At 34.9% G+C, this 26,290-nt stretch overlaps 1 protein-coding gene across 1 annotated transcript in view; it reads left to right on the top strand.

Annotated features, from left to right (window-relative positions):
* LOC129226702 (BDNF/NT-3 growth factors receptor-like) overlaps positions 1–25,640 on the top strand; it is a 92,799-nt gene extending 67,159 nt beyond the window's left edge. Inside the window, exons 5-8 of the mRNA XM_054861331.1 lie at positions 10,833–10,957; positions 17,432–17,605; positions 23,639–23,797; positions 25,383–25,640. Of these exons, the coding sequence (XP_054717306.1) occupies positions 10,833–10,957; positions 17,432–17,605; positions 23,639–23,797; positions 25,383–25,640 (716 nt within the window). The remainder of the gene's footprint in view (positions 1–10,832; positions 10,958–17,431; positions 17,606–23,638; positions 23,798–25,382) is intronic.
* Positions 25,641–26,290: the final 650 nt, after the last annotated feature.

Here is a 26,290-nt window from a genome sequence, read left to right on the forward strand (position 1 = left end):
ACGGCTCGAGCACGCCGCAACTTCCATCAACGACAACCAAGCACGGTTGCCAAACCGTCAAAGACCAATCCCTGATTGGTCAACAAAAATGGCAAGATGCCAATGGGGAGTAAACACAAACAATCAAGTGAGCACTGTAAATATTTCGATCAATCTATTTATACGTTCCATGACCGCGATACGTCATCCCATGACACACCCTACTTTGCATTGGAGATATACATCTGAACTATTCCTGATTGAGTGATTTAACAATCTTTCTATTCGTTCTTTCGGCTCAAAGTAGCCAAAAACATCTCAACCATCGGGTGTTACGTCATAGGATGATTCCGATGTTGCACGATCATGCCCGAATCAATTTCAGTTATCCGCCGCTGGGACACAGGACGCGGAGTGGCAAAAACATATCGGAGGTAAGTTTCAAAAAATACTTTAACATTTGTAATTAAATTAAAAGCGCTCCAAGATACTGAATAAAGGCTTTTAAGCCCAACATGTTCCCCCCTCTTGGAGACCTTTCATTAATTACATACATGATACAATTTAAATACTATATACAATATAAACATACACATGAGCTTACAATTTGAAAAAAAAATTAACTTTTACATTCCACCCCCCAATTAAAAATAACTCTGCATAAGGAGTTTAGACTATATTTAGATAATGGCTTCGTGAAAATGTCAGCTATACATTAGTCATAACATATTCAATAGAAAACAATTTTTGTTCAATTAAATTTCTCAGAAAATGATATCTGACATGTATGTGTTTAGTTCTCGAGTTTTCAATTGGGGATTTCGTAAAATCAATAGTTGCAATGTTATCACAAAATATTACAGTTTCTTCGAGTTGAAAACCTTCAATTCCTAAGGTGTTGATCTCATCAATTATTCTTTTCAACCAGACTATTTCTTTAGCCGTTTCTCCCAATGAGATGTATTCGGCTTCCATGGTTGATAATGAGCCACATTTGTGTTTAAAGGTTCTCCAACTTATCGGAACTTTATCAATGCAAACTATTGAACCCCCCATTGATACTCTATCCTCACGATTTGCAGCATAATCAGAATCTGAAAAACCTCTAATTCTAATACTGTTAATAGTACTTAAATTAAAGTTATAGTTACAGGTGTATTTCAAATACCCTAATAGTCTTAAAAGAAAATCCCAATGTTTCTTACCGGGATTAGCCTGGAATTGTGAAAATATATTAACTGCATATGAAATGTCAGGACGAGTTTTTCCGGCAATGTAAGCCAAGCACCCTAGCAAATTCCTGTACGGGAGTTTCTCCATCTCTTTGATTTCGTACTCGGTCTTAGGACAATCATCCTTGGACAAAACCGTACCTCTTGAAATTGGAAGGGTAGATATAGGCACATTATACTCAGAAAAAAGGTTTAAAATTTTGGAAATATAAGAAATCTGGTGAATGAAAATTTTACCATCATTCTCAATAAATTCAATTCCCAACAATTTTCTTGTTTTCCCCAGTTCTTTAATATCATATACAGTTTTAATTTCATCAATTACATTTTTAACTAAATTTTTATTCTTGGCAAATATCAAAATATCATCCACATATATTAACAGGAAAATTTCACTGTTCCTCACGTAAACACAATTACATCCTATTATTCTTTTAAATTGGAATTGCTGGAGAACACTATCAATTTCATGAAACCAATTTCTCCCGGACTGGTGTAGTCCATATAAGGATTTCTTAAGTTTACATACATAGTTAGGATGAATTTTACTTATGAAGCCTTCTGGCTGCCTCATAAAAATATTTTCTTCCAGGTCAGCGTATAAATATGCATTCTTGATATCAATTTGAAAATGACACCATTTTAATAAAGATACAAAAATTGTGAAAAATAGTCTTACTAAAGAAAATTCCACCACCGGGCTGAAGACCTCAGAATAGGACTCGCCAGGGATCTGGCGATTTCCGCCTGCAACAAGTCTTGCCTTATATCTTACAATCTCATCACGATCATTTTTCTTCAAATCATACACCCACCGGTTTCCCAGAATGGGCTGATTCTTAGGTGGATGTACAAGTTCCCACACACCTCTCTGTTCGATGACTTCTAGTTCATCTTCCATAGCAAGTCTCCAGTTCTTCAGCTCGGGGGTGGATAAACATTGTTTATAGGAATTGGGAATTAATACTTCAACCAAACTAGCCTCAGGGACTTCTTCCTTACTTTCATCAGAAGTAACAATTTCTTCCTGGGGTTGATCCCCATTAGAAACTTCCCCACTTACAGGATTTTTGGAATAAAAGTCAAAAAATTTGGGGTCATATTCTATTTTGTGGTCATCACAATATTTTAGTACTTCCTTTGGGGATCTCAATTGAACTTTCTTATTCCCCGCGATTGTGTAATAATAGATATCTTTTTTCTTCCCCGTTTTTCTCTTCTTCACTTCCCTAATCCATTTAACCTTATTACAAGGAGTTCCCTGAGTACTTTCATTAATTCTTTGATCCAACTCAACTTCACTTAAAGGTTTGATAAAATTAAAATTTCTTTCTACTTTGGATCTATTTAACAATTCCCCCCATTTGACATTCTCATTAAAGTTAACATTCATGGTTTCTGTTATAGTTCTGGTGTTAGGATCCCAAATCCGGTATCCTCGAGTCCGAATGGCATATCCCACCATTATCCCCTTTTTAGCTCTCATATCTAATTTCCTTAATTTAGACTTTGGCAATCCTATGTAGGCTAAACAGCCAAATACTTTTAAATGTCTAACAGAAGGCTTATTCCCACAAAAAAGCTCAAAAGGGGTTTTCTTTTCATTTCCGACTACGGTCCTGTTTCTTACGTAATTAAAGCACATAGCTGCTTCTGCCCAAAATTCCTCTCCTAGCCCGGAATCTCTTAACATTGCTCTAACACCATTCATAATCGTGAGATTATACCTCTCTACAATGCCATTTTGCTGAGGCGTATAAGTGTTAGTCCTCTCAATTTTTATTCCCTGACTAGTGAGATAACTTTCAAATTTATCATTAACGAATTCTCTCCCGTTGTCGGAACGAACAGCTTTAATTTTCCTATCAAGAAACCTTTCATTTCTTTTCTGAAAATTCAAAAAAAACATTGAATGCCTCGTCTTTACTCTTTAAGAAAAATACGAAAGATTTACGAGAAAAATCATCAATTAAACAATAAATGTATCTTTTCCCCCCTAAGGATTCAGTCTGAAAAGGACCGGCCAGATCCATGTGAATTAGATCAAGAGGAACTTGTGACCGACGCTCAGGAACAGACCTAAAAGAGCATTTTCTCTTTTTACCCAATTTACAAGGTTCACATTCAAATCTGGGCCCCCTTTTAATTTCAAGACCTTGGGTGGCTCCTAACTTACTTGTTAAATTAATAGTGTCCATATTTGTATGAGCAAAACGTTTATGCCACAGCTCCATATCTACATTCACAGCATTGGCCCTTTCAAAGTGATTCTTAATAGTAGGGGTATCAACATAATTGGTATTTTCGCAATTTACATAAAAACTTGGTTCAACATAATAAAGTTTATTAATTAAGACTGCAGTAAACATTTTAACATTTTCTTTATTAAAGACACAAATTTTACCCGGATACCATCTTATTTTAAAACCTTGTCGGTCAATACATGATCCGGAAAGTAAATTGCGGCGCAATGTTGGAGCATAGAATACATTATTTAAAGTTATTGTTATCAGCTTCCTATCTGACTCTATTTTGAAAATTACCCTACCTATTCCTTCTACTTTACTTTTAATATTACCAACTGCCACCTCCATTTGGGTATTTTGAACAGGCTTTAATTCTGTGAACAAACTTTTGTCCCGGTAAAAATGTGCCGTACTTCCTGAATCAAAAAGCCAGGAATTTTCACATTTTGGAATAGTAGAGTTAGCCGAGATTTCGTCAGATTCTTCCACTGAACAAAACATGCCAGCAGCTTGAGCGTCTGATTTAGATTTATTATTTACATTTTTATTTTGACTATCTTTATTCCTGCTCCAACACCGCGAGGCAATATGACCCTTTTTCTTACAATAATGACAAATTTTGTTTTTAAAAAAAGGTTTACTCCTTTCATTTGCCACTCCGTGTCTGTTGGGTTTTGAAAAAACACTCATTGCCGAATTTGATGTATCAGGTTCTTTAGTCAAATATTTGATTCTACCCTCCTCGGCTAATAACTCATCTTTTACTTTGGAGAAGGTAAACATGCTTCCATCCCACCGGTAAATAGCCTGGACAATACTGTCAAAGTTGGAGGGCAGATACCGAATCAATTGAAAAGTCCGAATCTTTTCTTCCATGACATAACCATTATCAACAAGTTGTTTATGGATTCCCCCCAACCTTGCAGCGAATAAGCCAATTGATTCGTTTTCATTTAGTTTACATGAAAAGTAGGACTCCCATAATGTCGCCATCCTGGCCAGAGACGGGGGTTCAAAATTACCTTTCAGTGTATTCCAAGCTTCGCTTGGGTCTCCTATATCATCTATCAGTGTTTTTACGTCGCCTTCTAAATTTAAATAGATTATTGCCAAAGCTTGACCACATCTCTTCCGGTCAAGTGCAGGAATATTTTCCCCCTCTAATTTCTTTTGGGTTACTTCCCATAAGTCTCTTTCAATAAGGACCATCTTAATATCTCTGGACCAGGTAGCCCAATTATGCGATCCCAACTTTTCTATATTTCTATAATCTTTATCCATTATCAAAAAATATTTTATTTCCCACGGGCAGACCAAACCACGCACTCTGCTACCACTTGTTGGGTAATTTGTCTTTACCTTAAGTTCATAGAACTAAATAAAAGGTTTACAGAACCCCAACATCAAAAAGCCGTGCAGTCTGCCAATAAGAAATAAAACATACTCTAAATAATTTAAATAAATAACATTTATTAAAAATATCACAATATACAACAAGAAAAATTTGTTAAATACCAAAACTAATTTAGATTGTAAAACCCCCCAATTATCACAGAAATTTCAAAGTTAAATTGTTAAACAAACACTTTTAGAAAAACGCGAAACATTTTAGAAAAATTGTAAAATGTCACCTTCCTGCGCTAAATGCGCATGTTTACATTGCTGAAGAATTCTGGACAAAGCGTAATTGAATTGTAGATTCATCAAACTGTTCCATCATTCACCGGCCGATAGGCTTGCTTGGTTCTAGAAGAACCTTTTCATAAATCGGAACACCAACTTGTGCACACACTGAAATACCATTGGAACCTTCAGGGAATATAGTTGGAACATCCAGGAAATCCAATCGGGAAGGTCACTCTGTAGGACATCGATGATTTCAAACTGATGACAGTTCTATTCCACCATAAGAGCACCGGTAAGTCAATCCAGGTATAGGCCAAGTTTAAGAATTAGGCCTAGTTGCAATGAGCTACATCTTTTGATAATCTCCCGCGAACACCTTCAGCAATAGTGACATTTTCCCTCCACAAAAAGGAGTAATTTAAAACATTTTAAACAACAATTAACACTGAGTAAAACTTATCTCAAGCCCTGCTTGAATTCAAAAGCGTTGTATCAACAACGGCTCGAGCACGCCGCAACTTCCATCAACGACAACCAAGCACGGTTGCCAAACCGTCAAAGACCAATCCCTGATTGGTCAACAAAAATGGCAAGATGCTAATGGGGAGTAAACACAAACAATCAAGTGAGCACTGTAAATATTTCGATCAATCTATTTATACGTTCCATGACCGCGATACGTCATCCCATGACACACCCTACTTTGCATTGGAGATATACATCTCAACTATTCCTGATTGAGTGATTTAACAATCTTTCTATTCGTTCTTTCGGCTCAAAGTAGCCAAAAACATCTCAACCATCGGGTGTTACGTCATAAGATGATTCCGATGTTGCACGATCATGCCCGAATCAATTTCAGTTATCCGCCGCTGGGACACAGGACGCGGAGTGGCAAAAACATATCGGAGGTAAGTTTTAAAAAATACTTTAACATTTGTAATTAAATTAATAGCGCTCCAAGATACTGAATAAAGGCTTTTAAGCCCAACATAAGCGAATAAGTTCATAAAATTTAAATAAGTACAGAAACTGAGCTTCCGTGAGCTTCCATAAAAATTAAGCCCTTACCGTAACTGAAAAGATAAGTAGGGAAAAGATGTGAGACTTTTTTGCAGAAAGGAAGATGTTGGGCCTGATTATCATTTTATTATCTCGTTTTAACATATTACTCACTAGCAAAAATAGTGAGCGACAAATCCCAAAAAAACTAAAACTTAAGATTTAACGTAACAATCCATTTTTCTGGTTTAATCTGAAGTACGGAAGCAAATCAGTTTTGATAATATGCTGAATGATGTAATGCGTAATGTATTTTTGAAAAACATTCAGCGTAATTTTAAACAAGGAATAACTTTTGATTTCCTAGTGAAGAAAATTCAACGAATCAAATATTTGGTTAGAAGCAGTACTAAGAAACGGTACCAATATTTCAAATATTAGCCTAAATAGAATACAATTTTCTTGAAGCTTTGGTGAAGCAAAGAATTTAGCATAATGAGCAATAGAAAGAATTACCAAAGGTTTAACATTCATTAAAATAATTTGAGTTAACGCAAGTATTGAAGCCTTACATTTTACTTCCTTATAATTATAAAGTTAATTAATTGCCGAATAAATACCATTTGAAATAAAATCATTTGTTTCACAAATTTCATCAACACAAGACGATTTGCTAAAAAAAACGGTAAATTATCATTTGGTCATGACAAGTTGAGAATTATAACTTGGATTCTAAAAGCAACGACTAACTGAATTTACAAAATCTGTTTTCGAAAATTCATAGTAAAATTCAACATTAGAGGCAAAAGATGTCGAAATCACTCTTTTTGTCACAAAAAGTTAAGACACAAAATTTAAACATTTTCATTAGAAAAAATAACGTTACAAAGGAATATTTACTCCATGCATTTAAATTGTCGTTGCATTTCAATATTTTAATTTAATTACTGTTTGACGAACATTTTAAAAGCCATATTTGTCACAAGTTAAAGCACGACATTTAAACATTTTCTTTGGAAGAAATAACGTTACAAAGGGAATACTCCATAAAGTTAAATTGCCGTTGTATTTCAATGGTTTAATTTAATTACTATGGGATAAACGTTATTAAGTCTATATTAAGAACACGGCCGACTACTGAGTACATGAACGAAACAGAATAGAACTAGTAGTCGACATACCACTATTGGAAATAACAACAGAATTCAAAACCCAGTAGTCGGCCGCTCCTTTAAAAACAATAAAGTTAAAGACGGAGTTTGTTTTTTCATTGAAGTATTATGCTATGCACTCCATTAAAGAAATGATTTTGGTAAAATTAAGTGAGTTTTTGTTGTTTTAATTAATAGTGTACATTTAAAGTTCAATAAATTATTTGAAATTGAGAAATTCTAATAATGTGTCTTTACTGATTCTATGATTCTATCGTTTAGACGATACCACACAGCCGTTCTAAACTTCAGCTTCGTGTCAATATTGGGGCAATTCAGATCTTAAATCGATGTACCGCGGAACTCCGATTTTACATTGTCCGTTTCATACGTTATCCCGCTTCCTGTGCCATTTTCTGTTGAATCGCAAGAAATGTTATACCGGTAATGTTAAAATATCCCGGGTTTTGCGTTCTTCTTTTCCGCTTAATACGTTTTTCTTGTTCAGATCTGGTAGATTTTCTTGCAGATTTCCCTCTACAAGACTCACGACACGTTTTTTTTTTTTTTCTTTTTTTCTGGGTTTTTTTTCTCTCAAGATAAACTTGTTTTTTATTTGTTTGAACCCATTATGGCATTTTTTCTGTTCTGTCTTATTTCCAAAACACAAAAACTCGAAATAAAATTTTATTTGATGATGCAAACCAAGAAGAAAATTTCAAAACAGTGTCAGCATAGAAAGTGCTATAGAAATAAAATTGTGTCTAAAAACAAAACACAAGTAAAGATTACAGATTTCTTCCGCAAGTTCATTTAGAAAGATCCTCGATTTAAAAACTTCCCGCAGCTCTTCCTAATAAAAAGGTGAATACAATGTGCCACTGTCCTTCAAGACAGCACAAGTGTCTTAGTCGTGTTAAGTAAAAGTTTTGGACTTGCTGGCCGTAATAAGTATTACAATTCATGACGAACTTTATTTCACTTTTTTAAAAGATTAACTGTTATAGGGTAGACCGACCAGTGAATGAACAGTTAAGCACTAGTTCATTTTTTAAAAATCCTAGTAATTTTAAATTCTATACTATATAGATTGTGACAGCTAAGACATTTTAATTGATCTATGTAAATATCTCTAAAAAAACGCGGGAACTTAAATGGTTCCGCTTCCGACTTTTTTAGGTGTTAAAAGAAAAAATGGCACAAAGACCCAGTGAATGAACACCTCGAACCAGTAAATGAACATGATAAATTTTGATTCAAAAAGAAACTAAGTTTCTTTGAGATCTATCTATCTATCTATATAACTACTATATCTATTTATCTATCTATTTATATAACTATGTATATCTATCTATATATCTATCTACTTATCTATCTATTTATATATCGTATCTATCTATCTACTTATCTATCAATCTATCTATATGCTTATCTATCAATCTATCTACTTATCTATCTATCTATCTATCTATATACTTATCTATCTATTTATCTATCTACTTATCTCTCTCTATATATATACTTATCTATCCACTTATCTATCTATCTATATATCTATCTACTTGTCTATCTATCTATTTATTTATCTATCTACTTATCTATCTATCTATTTATCTATCTATCTACTTATCTATCTGTCTATCTACCTATTTATCTGTCTGTACATCTAAATATCTACCAATCTATTATCCTAATCAATCTATTTATCTATCTATTTACCTGCTTTTTTACCTGTCTATCTACCTATCTATCTATCTACCTATCTATATCTATCTATATCTATCCACCAATCTATATCTATCGATCTATCTACCTGTCTATATATCTCCCTACTATCTATCTCTATATCAGTCTCTCTACCTAGCTATCTATCTCTATATTAGTCTCTCTATCTACCCCTATCTATATATTAACCACTACCTATCTATTTATCTATCAATAAATCTATCGATCTATCTATCTACCTACCTATTCTATCTCTATATTTATCTACCATTATATATATATTTACCTCTGATTTTTTATATATCTATCTCTATATCTTCCTCTATCTATTTATTTATCTATATACAAACATACATACTTATCTACCTATCTATTCTCTCTTTATATATATATATATATTTTTTTATTTCTCTATCTCTCTATCTATCTATCAAGAGAGATAAAGATATAGAAAGATAGATGTAGGTAGGTAGGTTAATAGACAGATATAGATAGATAAAAGATAAAACTCAGTAAAAAGTGCATTGTTTACAAAGGCAAAAATAAAGAAATTATAAAATATATAATGAAATCTTTACTAATAATAAAGCTGAAAGTCTCTGTCTGTCTGTCAGGATCTCAGTGACGCGCATAGCGCCTAGACCGTTCGGCCGATTTTCATGAAATTTGGCACAAAGTTAGCTTATAGCATGGGGGTGTGCACCTCGAAGCGATTTTTTGAAAATTCGATGTGGTTCTTTTTCTATTCCAATTTTAAGAACAAATATATCATAAGATGAACGAGTAAATTACGAAATTATCATAACGTGGAACCTTAACATGGGCACAAGCGAATTGGCGAGATACGAAATTATCATAACGTGGAACCGTAACATGAGTACAAGCCAATTGGCGAGAAAATTTACCGTACATTATTTGTAAATATACAGACGAACCAAAAGACCTTTTAATTTTTCTATTACGGGCAAAGCCGTGCGGGTACCACTAGTACATAAATAAATAAGCATATAAAACTATCTGCATTACAAAAAAGTACGAAAATTAAAATATCTCAAAGAAACTTCAAATTTCTTTTTAAATCAAAAGAAATTTTGCCATTGTTCATTCACTGGGTTTTCGCAATTTTTCGTACCCAGTGACTGAACACCCCTCAACCTGAAAATCTACGCATTCTGCATTGACTGAAACAATTTAAATCCATAGCCTAAATATGTATACTTAATTTTTCTTTCGTAAAGTTAAAAAATAAAATTTATCAATAAAAATAATATTTATCAAAATAATTGCTAGCATGAAACCAGCCTTATTATTTTGAAAAAGAAAAAGAACGATTCACGGCAGTAAAACTTTCAAATTTTTTTCAGGAAAAAAATACGTATCCAAAGTAACCAATCAGGTGTCAGATAGCTTAGAATATCAATAAAGAACACTTTTGTAATGAATTTATTTAGAAAAAAAATTTTGGAAGCTTATTTTTTTTTAAAAAAAATGACGCGCTGTTCATTTACTGGGTGGTGTTCACTCACTGGTCGGTCTTCCCTATCCATATGGAAGCGCAGGTTCTTTCTCTTCTTTGATTTGACTAGTAAATAAGGAAAATATTGTCCCATACTGACACATAAAATCTGGTTCAGTGTGCCGCTGGGATCGAGCCAGCTATCAAGTGTGCCGTAAAGTCAAAAAGGTTTAGACGCACTGATCTAACAGAGGGCCAGTTGAACCTTTGCTACTAGCTCTTTCACTCAAGTTCCACAACAGAGCAGTAAATCTAGTATTTTCAAATTGGTAGCCTTAGGAAACATCAAAATTCTTTTTTGATCTTTTTTTTTTTTTTTTTCAAATAGCTAAAATTTTATTCATTTCACTTGCAGAGAACGAAGCAACGCCTTGGATGATATTTGAATTTATGAGATTCGGAGATCTGGCAGAGGTACTTCGCAGCAACAGTCCACTGATGCCAGATCGCAATACAGAACCTGAACTAATACTGCAAGAGGTAAATTTCATACGTATATACTTTTTTATTCAAAATTGCACATTAATCAACTGCACATTAAATTTGACTCTTGGTAGTATCAAACAAATTTAATCACATATTAAAAATGTGACTGTCGACTTTCTAAGGAGTCTCAGTGATTTTAACGCAGTCTCGGACCGTGAAAAAAAGACAATAATTTAAGTTCCAATGACTTTCTGAACAATAAGTTCCGTCCAAAGCTAAACGAGCCGACTTTCTCGTATACCAACATCAATTTGCTTGCACCTAACCAATATTTTATTAATTAGCCGAGACTGAAAATTATGTCAAACATTCTTTTTTAACATTTTAAGCTGATTTCTAGAAACAAAGTATGCCTCACTAATTTGATAAATAGATACGTAAAAAATAAATAAACGAACAAATAAAGTAGTATCACCTCTTAAACAATGCAGCTAATGTATTTTTTTTTCCATAAAAATTCTTCAATCGCTTTCAAAAGGGGAAAAAAAGAATAAACTAGTATGTTGTGGAAATCACGAAACTTTCTTCTATATTTTTCTTTTTCTTTTTTTTTTTTTTTTTTCTGATCCCTCCCCATGCTTGACGAGGAAGCAATATTCCCAACAAAAACAAAATTACACATGCAAAAACTTGACCCAATGTCTGAATTATTGCAAAAGCAAAGCAAAGAGCGAAAATTGAAAGTTATTTTAAAAGCCTTGCTTGAATGAATTACAAATATTTTATTTGTTAACAAACATAAGATGGCAACAGTTAAAAATTTTAAATCATTGAGATAATATTTCCTATCATTTCCATACAATTAAAATCACGAGAAATACGCAGACGACAATCTATTACGATTTATCTTTCTTATTGTTGCATTATTAAAAATATTTTTATTCGCAAAAAAAAAAAAAAAAATCAACACCTCTTGGAGCGATCGGCGTCAAAATAGAACCAAAGCCTGTTTACATATGGATTCACATATATTCCAAATTTCAACCAGAACGTAGCATTACTTCTTGAGATAGGGCACTCAAAATGGAAAAAAAGAACGGGTGATTGCGCTACCCCCCCTTTTTAGCTGTTGACACAAAAATAAAATCAGTTCTTATACCCACTAAGGGCTACTTGCCGATAAATTTTTCTTTCATTCCGTTCATTATTTCTTGAGATACAGCAGTCACAATTGACGACAAAAAACGTTCTATAGCTCAACTCCCGTTTGAGTTATTGACACCAAAATTGAATCAGCACCTGTTCCTGTTAACACCAACATATGGACCAAATTTTGTTTGATTCCGCCAGTAACTTCCTGAGGAATAGCAAGCACGCGTAACTCGAAAAACGTCCCATTGCTCCACCCCCCTTGGAGGAATTCGCGCCAAAAACTAATGGGCACAAGTTCACATAGGGGCACATATGTGTACTAAATTTCGTTCGATTTCATGCGGTAGTTTTTGTTGTAGAGCGGCCACAAAAAACTGGTCACACACAGACGTGACACACATACATACACACACACATACATACACATACACACACAGACAGACAGACATTTTCCAAAAATGGTCGAAATGGACTCAGCACACCTCAAAACGTTCGAATCCGTCAAAATTCGAAATTCGAAAATTTGCACGAATCCAATACTTTCTTCTATATATTAGATATAGAAGAAAGTAAAAATAAAAAGCTCATCAACAAAATTGAATTTATTCAAAAAAAAAAAAAACTGTTTGTTAAGCCTTTTTTTTTCCGGGTAAAAATAAAGCGCTTCGGAATTTATTTTCCCCCGTTGCCAAAAACAAATAAAAATACATAAATAAATATACTTTAGAGAATAAATAAAAAATAATGAAATATCTACTTAAATAAATAATTTTCATGATCAAGAAATAAAAGGCCGGCTGCACAAGTTTTTCTGAAAAAACATAAAGGAGTCCGAATTTCATTTTTTTCTGTTGCCAAAAATAGAATAAATAAATTGAAGCTTTAGAATTTAAAAAAAAATGATATCAACAACCATAATTTCATAGCAAAAACCAGGGCTTCGTAGGCGGAGTCGAACTGATTTTGGGGTAAAAGAGTCGAAGTAGGGAGTCGAATGTTTAAATTCAACGCATCGAAGTCGGTCACTTTTCCTCAAAGTCTGTAACTCTGCCAGTACTTGTGGAGTCGGACTAATTTTGAAGCCAAGGAGTTGAAGGCCTAAAAATTCCTGGAGTCGGAGTCATTGCCGGAGTCTGCACTTTATCCCAAAATCAGTTCAACTCCAACTCTCTGGTAAAAACCCGGACTGCGAACTCGGAGTCGAACTGATTTTGGGTTATAGGAGTTGGTGTTGAAATGGAGGGCCTTAAAATTCTAGGACTCGGAGTCGAGAATTGGCCATTTTACTACCGACTCTGCAGCACTGGTAAAATCATTTGTACTTTGAAATATTTTCAATTTGATTTGTCAGTCGTCACATATATCTCTGTCTTGCGTCAATGTTAAGTCTACAAAATATGGTGTTTTGATTTTTATTGATAACTTTTTTTCGATTTCTTCAGGGGGAAAAAAAAACTGAAAATATATTCAGAATCTGTACTTTTTTTTTTTTTTTCAATTTTTGGGGGCAAAAGTAATTTTTCGTGCTGTTGTTGGTGTTAAAATTTTTTGAAGTGCTTAAATTATGCCCCTAAAATAGCTAAATCAAAACAATGAGCATGTTCCTAGTCAAGAGCTTTTTCCAACAAAGTCTGTTTGAAGCAAATCCGCCTTTATGTTCGGGATCTATATTTGCCTTAAATTTTCCCGTAGGAACGAATGTGAAGTTTTTTTTGAATTGTTCAAAATTGAACGAAAACTTGTTCTAATCAAAAAGTGAAACAAGGGAATGAGGGTCCTAAACGAAATCTTTCGAAAGAAAGAAAAAAGTTTGTTCGAATCGGACTGTTCACTCAAAAGTTATTAGGGAGGGGGGAGACAGACCGACACACCGACAGACATACATTTTTTTCATCTCAAAACCATATTTTCCTATTTTTAATTTTTCGATAGTTATTAATTTGTTTGTTTTTCAACTTTTTTTTTTTTTTTAACAATTTTAGTGAATTTTTAAAGCGCATTAAAAGCATCTTTTCATGTTTTTTTCTTTCTTCTACTCTTACGATAAAGTAGGCATTAAAGTGAACAAATTGTTCCACAGTTTTGTTTTTCACACCAATGGAACAAAAAACTTTTTTTATTTTAGACCTAATCCGACCTACGGTGAAGATGAACGCTCCTACCTCAATTAGGAAAATCTTTCCTCCCTTCAAGTTATTAACGTTTTATTTTGTTGCCGTTGTTGCGTCACATAGTGCCTCCATCTGTTTCTTCTTTCTTATTTTAATTTCTTAAAAATATTTTACTTTATAACGATCCACTGTATAATCTGTTCTATGTTGATCATAACAGAAAAAAAATCATTCATTTTAGTTCAGAGCAATTCAAAGAGTAACGAAAGGACATTTTGGATTTTGAAAAAAAGTTTGAGTGATTACAGATACATTTTTTCATTAAAACTGACATTTTTTTCCGTATTTGGTCGTTCTCGATTAAAATATAAAAAAATAGGGAAAACTAATTTTTATGGTTTTTTTTAATCCAATGTTCATGCAATGCTTTGCTCTATGACAAAACGACGTTTTTGTACGCCTAGTTTTTGGATTTTTTACTACGAAACGAAATTTTTGTGAGTTATCTCTATTAAGTAATTATTTTAAAAAAAGAATAATTTTAAGATGGAAAAGTAGTTACGAGGGCTGTTTTTTTTATCAACTTCCGATGTGGTATAAAAGTAAAACTAGTGAGAGTAATTAAATAAATTTATTATCAAAAGTTAGGTACATTATTAGTTACTTTTCAACATAATCGCCATTTAAATTGAGGCATTTTTCATACCTGGGTACAAGCTTCTTAATACCTTCTTCATAGAAGTTTGTGGCCAGTGATTTGAGATGGGTTTACACGGCGTTTTTTTGTAGCCTAACTTGTCATTTGCGATAGTGTATAGGGCTGACCTTGAAATCTCAGGAAACTGATCTGATAGGTCCGTAATCGTAAACCTCCGATTGCTTCTTACAGTTTGGTCAACTTGATCATCGAGGTCTTCGTTTGCGACCGACTTTCTTCCTTGCCTCCCCCCCCCCCCCATTATGAATGTCACCTCGTCCATCGTTAAATTTCCTACACCAACCTCGCACTGCACTATCACTCATAAAGCTTTCACCGTAGACTCGTTTCATTCTACGGTGAATCTCACACTTGGCGGGAGATTCTACCATGGTAGCCATGTTTATGTGTCGCTAGATAAACTGGTAATGGCGTCGGACGCCCGAAAACGAGTGAGGTTGTAGTGGGAGAGGTGCGCAGTCGGACTGCCGCGCATTACTGGCCGATGCCGCTCGCCCTGCCGTCTAGCGGCACGATCGGAAGTTGAAAAAAAAAACAGCCCTCGTACTAATGGATACTGAAAATAAGTTACTTCAATAAATTACGTCCGATAAACTTTATCATCAACATAATGTTACGGATCCGGTGCGACTTCCAACTTTCTTGAAAGGACGACACAGTTCTTGAGAAAAACACAGGAAATTTATTTACACTATGTACAGGAAAGATCGTTAACAACTGCTAAATTAATCATCAGAAATTAAGCAAATATCAATCAACACCGTAAACTCATGTGGGGCACACTATTTATAGACATCGAAAGAAATCTCTCAAATATTCCAGAAAATCGTAGACGGTTCTACCTCTACCTTATTTCTTTCCATTCACAAATTTTATCATTCAGAAATGAGGGGACCGTATACTTCAGCCAAATGTACAGGGGCTGTATATTCATTATAAGAAACTATTTACAGGTTACGTTACTACAATAATTTTAGAAGAAAAATAATTTAATAAACGCCAAACTTAGACAAATTAATCACAAAAATAATTACTACTTACAGAATTTGTAACAATAATTTAGAGTTGTCCAACCTAATGTCCTCCAGTGCCAAACAGTGGCGTAGCTAGGAAGGGGTAGAGGGGGCGGTCAGGCCCGGGCGGCACTTTTCTAGGGGCGGCAAATTGACCCTTTTGATGTGGGAGAAAAAACGTGTTCTACAAAATGGTTTTAATCTGTTACTGCAGGCAAAATGAAAATGTTTTCGAAATCTAAGACTTTTGTATCACTACCAGGTTTAAATTACTTTGATACACAACAAGTGTTTTTCTTGATAGCATATCAGTACAGTTCCTTGTTTTTTCTCTGAGGGGGCCACAATGGAAAGTCATGGGACCAATGTTTTTTAGACTGTAGAAGTTAACTCTAGGACGACGAAAACAATGGAGTTTTCCAATTTTTTCGTTGTAAGAGAAAGTTAACACTAGATTTTAAGAGTTTCTTGAAAACTTCATTTTTTTTAACTTCACGAAAATGGTGACAAGAGTAAGAAGGGGAAGGGGAGGTGTTAAACGGTACACGAAACAATTTATTGCTTTTCACAGGGGGGGGGGGGAGGCTTTATATGAAGGATGGCCTCAAAGATGGCCTAAAATGAACTTCAGCTTTACGAAAGATTTTTAGAGGGAAACCTAACTCTGCCCTCTCTTGTTCCTAACATTATCAAACAAAGCCTAAAGTCGGGAGTCAGTCACGAAAATCAAATTTTCCATAAGAGAGCCGCGTCGCTTCACAACATTTTTGGTGCGTTAGGTGTTATGGAACCCTTAAAAATAAAAAAAATAGAGTAGAATTGCGTTTTTAAGACTTCGGTGCCGAAAAATTTCCAAAGAAAGAACCCGAACCTTCATCATACCACCAAACCTAAAGATACTTTCAAAATTGATATCAATTTAAAACATATTTCACTAAGAAACCTCAGCGCCAATCTCTCCAGTAACCCCTACAATTGAATTATAATACACATACAATTGCGTTGCCAAAGTAGCCTAAAATTGCACATTTCAGAGCTTAAAACTTCCGAATTGAGTATTCGATCATTCCCGATTTTCTTAATCTCTTTAAAGTAGCTAAGCACATTTTAAAACTTTGATTTCGGAAAATTGTCTTGCGGTGCACACCGATCCCCTAACGTCAACATAGAAACACTAAAAGAGGTTTCAGATTCGAAAAAAAATCTAGCGCAAACCCAACCAGCCCTTTTCCATAACTTTACTAAAAATTGCGGGTTTTTTTACGTAAATTTAGCAATTTTCTCCAAGTGATCCCTTACCTCCCCTCCTTTTTTTTTTGCTTTTACAAGTATAGAAATTAATTACGTCTTTTTTCCTTCAGTTAAATTTCTAGTTTTAATTTAAACACCTTTGACAATTTAATGCATTAGCTACTTCACAAAGAAAGGGCTGCAAATTGAGGAACCGCCCTGGGCGGCAAACACTGTTGCTACGCCACTGGTGCCAAAGAAACTTACGGTAGAATCACGTTTAATATTATATTTTCTTTTATAGTCGGATCTGGTGAGAATATCCGAGCAAATCGCCAATGGGATGCTCTATTTAGCATCTCAGCACTTCGTACACAGAGATCTTGCGACTCGGAACTGCCTGGTTGGAGAAGGATGCGTCATTAAAATATCAGACTTTGGTATGTCCCGAGATATCTACACATCAGATTACTACAAGGTAACCGAACTGTTTTCTTGTGATCGATTTCATTTTGAAAATATGCTTCAGATGAAACAAATTTGAACTCCTGAAAAATATCTTCAGAAATACCATTTCTTTTAGTACGAATTTTTAAAAAACCTAACTTCATGTGCTACCAGTTTCATAACCCTGGTAACAAGGCGTCAGACCTTAAGGGAGTTAATGTTTCCTGTGTGATAAAGAGGAGGAATTCTTGTATTGACAAATGATTATTAAACCTCGCAATACGTTACTGCTGAGTTTTCTCACGCCTATTTTAATATAAGTGGAAACATTTAATCCATGAGTTCTCACCCTCTCTGTTTTTTTGGCCCCTTTGAACACTAATATGGCCATTTTCCAAAACTGTAAGTCGAAAGAAGCGATCTTTTAAGATAGCAACAATTATATACAGTGCATACACCATACAAAAAAAAAACTTTTTGTGTCAAAGTTGCCAACTGCTCCGCATTTGACGGAGTAGCTCCGCAAAAATGGCGAAACTCCGTGGTTCCACAAAGAAGTTCTTTTCCTCCGCATTTCCCGGCCGAACGCTTTCACGCTTAAATTTTGCTATTTCATCATAAAAAACATGTAAATGTGGGAAATTAATGATGCTTATAGTCAAGGGTTGAAATAGTGTTTAAAGCTGTTTTATTAATTTAAAAATAATTGTTTTATACTAGTGCTTAAAATGATTATTAAAGCCGTAAAACAATTTTAGACAAGGTTTTAGTTATTTGTATTGATTTTTAAACAAAATTCCGAACTGCTCCGCAAAATTTTAAAATGCTCCTCAAATTGTTTCTCCAAGGTTGGCAACCCTGTTATTATGCATTCCTTATTGATCCTTGAATTTTTTGCCGTGGCAAGAAAGTGAATAAAAGTTTGTCACAAATAATGATGATAATAAATTTGGAAAAGAATCACTAGATTTCAATTCAAAAAGGTTTCTTTCAGCGAATTAGGAGAGCATTAGAGCTTGCTGTGTTACGCCCTTTCCCCGCGGGAAGTGGTGGCACATTCGCATCCGCATAAGGCAGGGGTTCCCAAAGTGGGCGTCGCGGAACCCTGGGGTGTTTCCGACAGAGGTGATGGGTGCCACAAAGTGACCATGGTATTAATACAGGGTTAGCATTAAAGAATATCCCGGTTTAAAAAATTTTTATTTCATAAACTATTAGACTTACCACCAAAATGATATATAAAAACGAACTGACGTGTGCGTCACATGACTTCCTTTTACACCAATTTAATGTTGTTTCCCCGTTATTGGCAATTTTAATGTGATTCAATTGTTAACTCTCTAAATATCACCAACAATGGCCAAATTAAAACCTGATTTAGAAAAAAAAAGTTGGCGACAAAACTTGGCGATTTAAAAGACTGATGACATATCGCCAAGTGCCCGCCAAATTATAACACCACTTGAGTTTGCATCGAAATTAACAACGATTTCCTACCAAAAAGGTGCAAAAGACCCCTAAAGAAACACCCGAATGCAACCGAAAGCGGAGGTGCACAACTTGACCCCACTAGGAGTCTACGTACCAAATTTCAACTTTCTAGGACATACCGTTCTTCAGTTATGCGACATGCATACGCACATACGTACGTACATACATACGTACGTACATACGTGCATACAGACGTCACGAGAAAACTCGTTGTAATTAACTCGGGAATCGTCAAAATGGATATTTCGGGCGTCTATACGTTTTTCGGTACATATGCACGTGTGGTCGGGTCTTAAAAAACTCAACATTCATTCGGGAGTGAGCAAAATGGAAATTACGGTCGATTTTTGAGTGAAAATTTTTTTGTGAATACAATACTTCCTTTTTTGTAAAATGAAGTAATAAAGATAAACTGTCCAAGTTTTTTTGAACGTAAGTAACTAAACGCGCACGCTCCGCCTTAGCGCAGCTAGAAATTCCTTCCGGAAGGGGTTTTTTGGTCACAAGAGTCCTTACACATGTATTTACTACTGTATTAGGATTGGCAATAATGTTAAAAACAAAACTTCTGGAGAGTGTTTTACCCCCAAACCTACCTATACTTCGCTGCGCCATCGATGTTCCGCAACGCTGGATTTGCTGTGCAGGTGATGATGATTTACCCTTTACGAGTTGGTCAGCCAGATCCCCAAACCTAACCACATGTGATTTTTTTACGAGGTTTTGTCAAAGACTGTTTATACACCGACATTGCTACAACACTACAAGAACTAAAAGATCGCATATGTGTAGCATTACGTAAAACGAACAGTGAAACACTCCAAAGTGTATGTTATAGATGTGTGTCGCGTTGCGAAAGGCGTACACATCGAACATTTTGAGTGAAAAAAAAAAACTTTCACAGTTCATATTTAGTTTTATGTATCACTAGTGGTACCCGCACAACTTTGCCCGTAGTAGAAAATTAAAAGCCCTTTTGGTTCGCCTGTATAGTTACAAATAATGTATGGTGAATTTCTCGCCAATTGGCTTACACCATGTTCCACGTTATGATAACTTGGTAATTTACTCGTTCATCTTATGATAATTTTGCTCGGGTAAATGTTCTTAAAACTGGAATAGAAAAAGAACAAACTCGAATTTTCAAAAAATCGCTTCAAGGTGCACATCCCAAGCTACAAACTAACTTTGTGCCAAATTTCATGAAAATTGGCCAAACGGTCTAGGCGCTATGCGCGTCAGAGAGATCCAGACATTCTCCGGACATCCAAACATCCCCCAGACATCCCGACAGACAGAGAGACTTTCAGCTTTATTATTAGTAATGATTTATAGTGCTATGTGTAATATTTTACGAAATATAAATTTTTAAAACCAGGATATTCGTTTATGCTAACTCTGTATATTATGGTACTGTAAAGGACTGAAACGGGAGAATGTCGTCTTGCACCGGTTGTTCAAAGAAGATTCTCGCTCCTCGCCGATATCTTTGGTATGTGAATGTGTAAATTCACCGGCAAATAATAACATTTACGAGATTTAGTACTTTCATGCACACATACAGGGTGTTTCTAAGCTCTTGGGAAAAACTTTAAAACAAACAATATGAAGTAAAAAACAAGGTTCCCAAACGTCTTCTGAAGGAGATAGGCGTCATTAAAGTTCTGCGTCCAAATTTTTAAATGATCATAAAAAAACGGAAAAATTGATCGATTCGTTTCCGGTTTGCGCTAAGATTATTTCTTTTGTCAGTATTTTTTTAGAATTAATTTAAAAGATGTAGTTCTAAAAAATGCTGATAGAGGGTGCTTCAGACTTTGGAGTAACTAACAGCAGTTTTTTTACCAATATTTTTGAGTCTCATTAAATGTTTTCCAATGCTTAGACTTAAACTTAAATTTTGAACTCAATTTCTGAATAAATGGGAGTATTCGCGCAAACTGAACTGCGTTCAGAAGTTAAAATATACTCTGTCACAAAAAAAAAAAAAAAAGATTTTCCCAGAAGGAAACCAGCTATCTTCACAAAACTTAGCATGCATGTGGCCTATGTAGAGATAAGAAAATAATTACAAACCCAGAGAAAAATTGTTTTATTAAGAATTTTTTTATTATTTATTATTTATTTATTAAAAGTATTGCACACTACAGAAATAATCCAGTTACAGTGGTGGCAACAATAATATAAAAATAGCAATTAAAACAAATTATACATTTAAAATATTAAAACATCCAGACTTAAAATTGTAAAATGACAAGTTAAAAATTTCAAAATCACGACAATAAATGTTAAAAAGTTAATAAAATTTTAAAAAGACAAAAATTATCAACATAGTTCCGTCTGCTAAAAACATTTTTAAAAGAAGAACGACTCCTTAGAATCCTACTTGGGACAGCAAGTTGTATCGAATTAGCGCGATATCAGAGCAGTTAATTAACTTATGTACAACCTTAAAGTATAAGATGTAATTGTATATGATTATATGTGCTTCACACACCTTACCCATTGGTAGAACGACGATTTAATTTATTAATGGTGATTGACAAGAAAAAGGCTATTTTTTCCTAATTAAACTTGCCTTTATGTGTATTTCTGTCAAGCATAAAAAGCGATGTCTGGATTGCATATATTTTTTAATGCTTAAGCATATATTTTTTAATGATTGCATATATTTTTTATTGTTCCAAGAAACACAGAGCTATTAAGAAACTCTACTTTCATTCATAAAAAAGTCAATTTTTTCATTTTTTCCAATTTTTCCAGAAAAAAAAACGGTTTTTTTCCACCGCTTCAAAATTTCCGGTAATTTTACATCTCTATCTAAGACGCAAACGCGCTAGAGGTCTAGTGATCTAGAAGACAATGGGATTTCTCTATTTTCTTAAGCAAATTATCTGAAGAGTCGTGCAATATGTAGACTAGCGTTGTCTTGTAGATAAATAGCACTTGAGCGACTTGATATCATAGGCAGTACAACCGGAGTTAAAATGTCGTTCACTAAACTGCAAATTGTCATAGTGCCTGTTCCCATCTGGACAAGTCATGACAAAACAGGGGACACTCGGGGTTGATGTCATAATGCCTGGAAGAACGCCTGGAGGCCTCCGTTTGACCAAAAATATCGTCCCCCACACTGTAACAACTTGTGTAATTGACGTATGTCGCTCGATAACAAATGCCGTATTGGACTACTAATCTGGCCGCCTCTGCACGCGCGTAAGTAGGTTATGACCACTGGGACTGAATCGGGATTCATCATTGAAGATAACACGCCTCCTGTTTATCACAACATAGCTTGTCAAGTGCGGCAGAAATCTAATCGTTACCTATAATGTGGTGCCAGTGGTAGGCATCGCAATGGACGCCGGTTCGAGATACCAGTGTCTTCCAGTCTACTCTGGAGGGGCTTTTTTGATACTATCAGATTCCTGGAAAATGTTAAACGGCATGGAACTAATGCTAGCAACCTTGTTGATACGGTAGGGGCCGCTCTTATGACTGCGCGATCTAGTGCTCGTTTCTGTCTCTGAGATGCCCTAACCGATCGCAGTGGAGCGATTCGTTTTCGCCTACACTGAGCTACTACCATATCACTCCGACCGAGGTGGAACCAGATACGCCAGTACAACCAACCTGCTTCTCTGAGACCTTATACTTACCTTTGAAAAAGTCCAAAAATTGTTTGTATTGCCTCTGGTTTCCTCTAAAAGGCCGGCCTAGTCACAATAGCGTCCTTACAACTGACTAGTTTCGTTTGAATTGCAATTTGACACAAGCTTTCCCACTTTCAATCTTACTTATCTGCGCAGCTTGGATGCGCATAGAGCGCTTAACCCTTGCCTCTCTGGCGACGAAATTTGGATCATCTCTTACCAAACTACATTCCTGCCGAGTTTGTTAGTTGCACCTCAATTTTCTTCCTGATGCATACATTTTTTTGTGACAAAGGGTACTTCAACACCTGAAGACAGTTCAGTCATCACTCCCAACAATCCAGATTTTGAGCTCAAAATTGAAGTTTAAGCCTAAGCATTTGAGAAGCACCCTCTATCAAAATTTGTTGAACTACATCTTCAAAATTTATCTCCTAGAAAATACTGACAAAAAGAATAGTTTTAGCAAATACCGCCAACAAAGCGACTAATTTTTTATTTTTTTATGATCATTTTGAAATTTCTAATCCCTAAACTTGAATGGCGCCTATCTCTTTGGAAGACATTTGAGACCCTTATTTTTTACTTCATATTGTTTGTCTTGATGTGTACTATCAGCCCTTAAAATTTTGATCAAGAGTTCAGAAACACCATACATAACGCAAGAGAGACAGACTAGAGAGAAGGCATCGTAAGATAGTTCTTATTCCTCAAAAAGTTTAGCGAGTTGGAAAAGTTTGGAAACCTGAAGTTGTAAAAGATAACTAACTGCAGTTTTGAATTTAGCACACCTATTTTATTCGGAAAAAGCTCCAACATCCAACTGACCTACAATTATGTTAGAAACTCTTCCCTGGTGTTATTGGTTACTCAAAATTAACTAAAACGATACATTAATTATAACTATCTTTCTTTTTTAGATAAGTGGCTCTCGAATGTTGCCCATCAGATGGATGGCGCCTGAAAGCATTTCCTACGGCAAATTTTCTTTAGATTCTGATACCTGGGCTTATGGTGTCGTTTTGTGGGAAGTGTTTACTTATGGTAAACAGCCATATTTTGGACATACTAATGACGAAGTACGTATGAAATTACCTTTTGTTCATTGCTTTAATTAAAAATATTCATCGTTTCAAATAATAATCTGAAAAATAGATAGCATCATGCATTGATTTGTACGATAAAATATGCAATAACATATATAAAACGTAGCAAAATGTATCTTGCTTGAAAACAAATTTAGGAATTTTGTCGTTATTTTATGGACAAATATTTAACTTCGTTTAGCAAAATCTGTAGCTAACGAGTCTCAAAATATTTTTCTGAAAACGGGCCTAATGAATTATTATTATACATAGGAGAATTTAAACAGAAAAAATTCAACTAAATACAAAATATCCAGATTACTAACTCCCATCATTTAAGATTGATAAGATTTTTAAAAAAAAACCTTAAACGCTGTAAATTATCCTTATGATAAGTGTACTGGTGGATATCGGCCACAAAATCTTTATTACCGCATCCTACACCACTTCCCTTTTTTTTTATAGATACGCTTCGTATTACCTATTCTAGAAAATCACCAGTCATAATATGACGAGTGCAAACTTCTTGGCCATTCCCTTTCTATTCCATTTGGAGAAACATGAAAACATGAAATCTGACGAGTAAGGTCCTATCGCAATTCGTGATTGCGAAAAACGTCACTTTTTTTTTTTTGTAAAAGTAGTCATTCTTCTTTGAAATACTAATGCAATTTTATGATTTACAACACGCGCTTTGCTGTTTCTCAAACACATTGTATACAGAGTGTTCCGTTTTAAACTGCAATACCTTTTTGTCCGCAACCGTTAGTCCTAGATGCATACTTCTAATTGCAAAAATGTTCAAAACCAGATGCAGAGTTAAGAAATTGAAAGTTTGAAGCAAAAATAAAATGAGTCAAAATATACAAAATTTTACTTTTTATATGGGCCTTAGGTGCCCTAACTTATATTTGGGGAAATAATCTGCACTGAAAGACATTACTTACACAAAAAATTTGGCATTTGTGGGACCAAAACTCAAGGAGATATTCGAGTTTAAAGTTTTAAGGGACCATATAGAAGATGAGATTGGAACTTATCGCCCTTTTAGAAGAATGACAGTTTGTCGAAGTAAAAAAAAAAAAAAAAAACAAGTTATATTTTTCATTGCTACTCAAAAATAAATGCAAATGTTATGCCATGATGCGCAAAAACGCACTACAAATCCTCAATCAATTTGAAAAACCACACTCTATACACACATATAATATTATAAACCCTTGTTAACTGTTATATTTTCCCCCAAAAGGTGTTATTGACGTCGAGTGTAAAGTGGTGTCAGTCACAAAACGCTACGTTTCATATCTCGGTGAATAATGGTTGGAAATCAGTTGGAATTATTTTTCAATGGAGATTATTTCCCCAAATATTAGTTTGGGTACCTAGGGCCCGTATAAAAAGTACAATTTTGTATTTTATGACTCAGTTTTGTTTTTGCTTTAAACTTTCAATATCTTAACTTGTATTTGATTCTGAACATTTTTGCATTTGAAGTATGCATCTAAGACTAACGGTTGCGAAAATAGATGCTTTGAAGGTTAAATGGAACACCCTGTATATTGTTGGTTTATCTTCCTAGGTTTTAAGGTTGGTCCTCCAGGGAATTCTTCTATCTCCTCCAGAAAACGCTCCAGAATTCATTTGCGACATCATGAAAGGCTGCTGGAAGACTGACCCCCGCGACCGATTAGTCTTTTCGGAAATATGCGACATTATATCCGCCAATACCACATCATCACCATATGCAGAAGTCGTTCCTACTCCACCCTCCTCAGACATTGAAATAAACATGGACAGTGACAACTACCTGATTCCTACCGTATCTGTAGAAACATAAACAAAAAGGTTTTTTTTTCTTTTTTTTCATTTATACTGCATAATACTGGTCATGGGCGAACTAGATGGCACTGACGCTTAACGGGCCTTGACAATTTCTGACTTTTCTGTATTAAATGGATGCAACTATGATCCACTCATGCATCCACCAATCAATGTCAACGTTTCAAAGTTTGTTTATTTTTGATTGGACGTCGCCCATTTTGACCGCAAGAAGCGCTGATAGGAACCCCTGCGTTCACCAATCAATGGCAATGTAATGGAAATAGGGATTCTCTGTAGCGCCCTCTTTGTTGCCATGAGTTTCAGCGATTGTCACGTCCTGTAAGAATTAAGTGGGGCCATGCACTGGCAATTGAAAAAATAGTTGATGTCATGGGCGCCCATATACAAAGTTACAAAGGGGGTTCAAATATTTCCCCCGTGGTTTAGCTGGATATTTTCCCCGTGGAAACTGATTTCAGGACAGATTAGTCATTAAAATTTGACATTTTTAATAACTTATTCATTAATGACTGGAGAAGAAATGTTTTTCATTTTTGCAAAGAAAAAAGTACTAAAAGCAATTAAGTTCTAATTTCAAAGGCGGGGCTCGAGCCCCCCCCCCCCCCTTGCCCCCCTATGTGGGCGCCCTTGGTTGATGTTGATGAA

This window comes from Uloborus diversus, chromosome 7 (assembly GCF_026930045.1).
Source record: "Uloborus diversus isolate 005 chromosome 7, Udiv.v.3.1, whole genome shotgun sequence".
NCBI lineage: Eukaryota > Metazoa > Arthropoda > Arachnida > Araneae > Uloboridae > Uloborus > Uloborus diversus.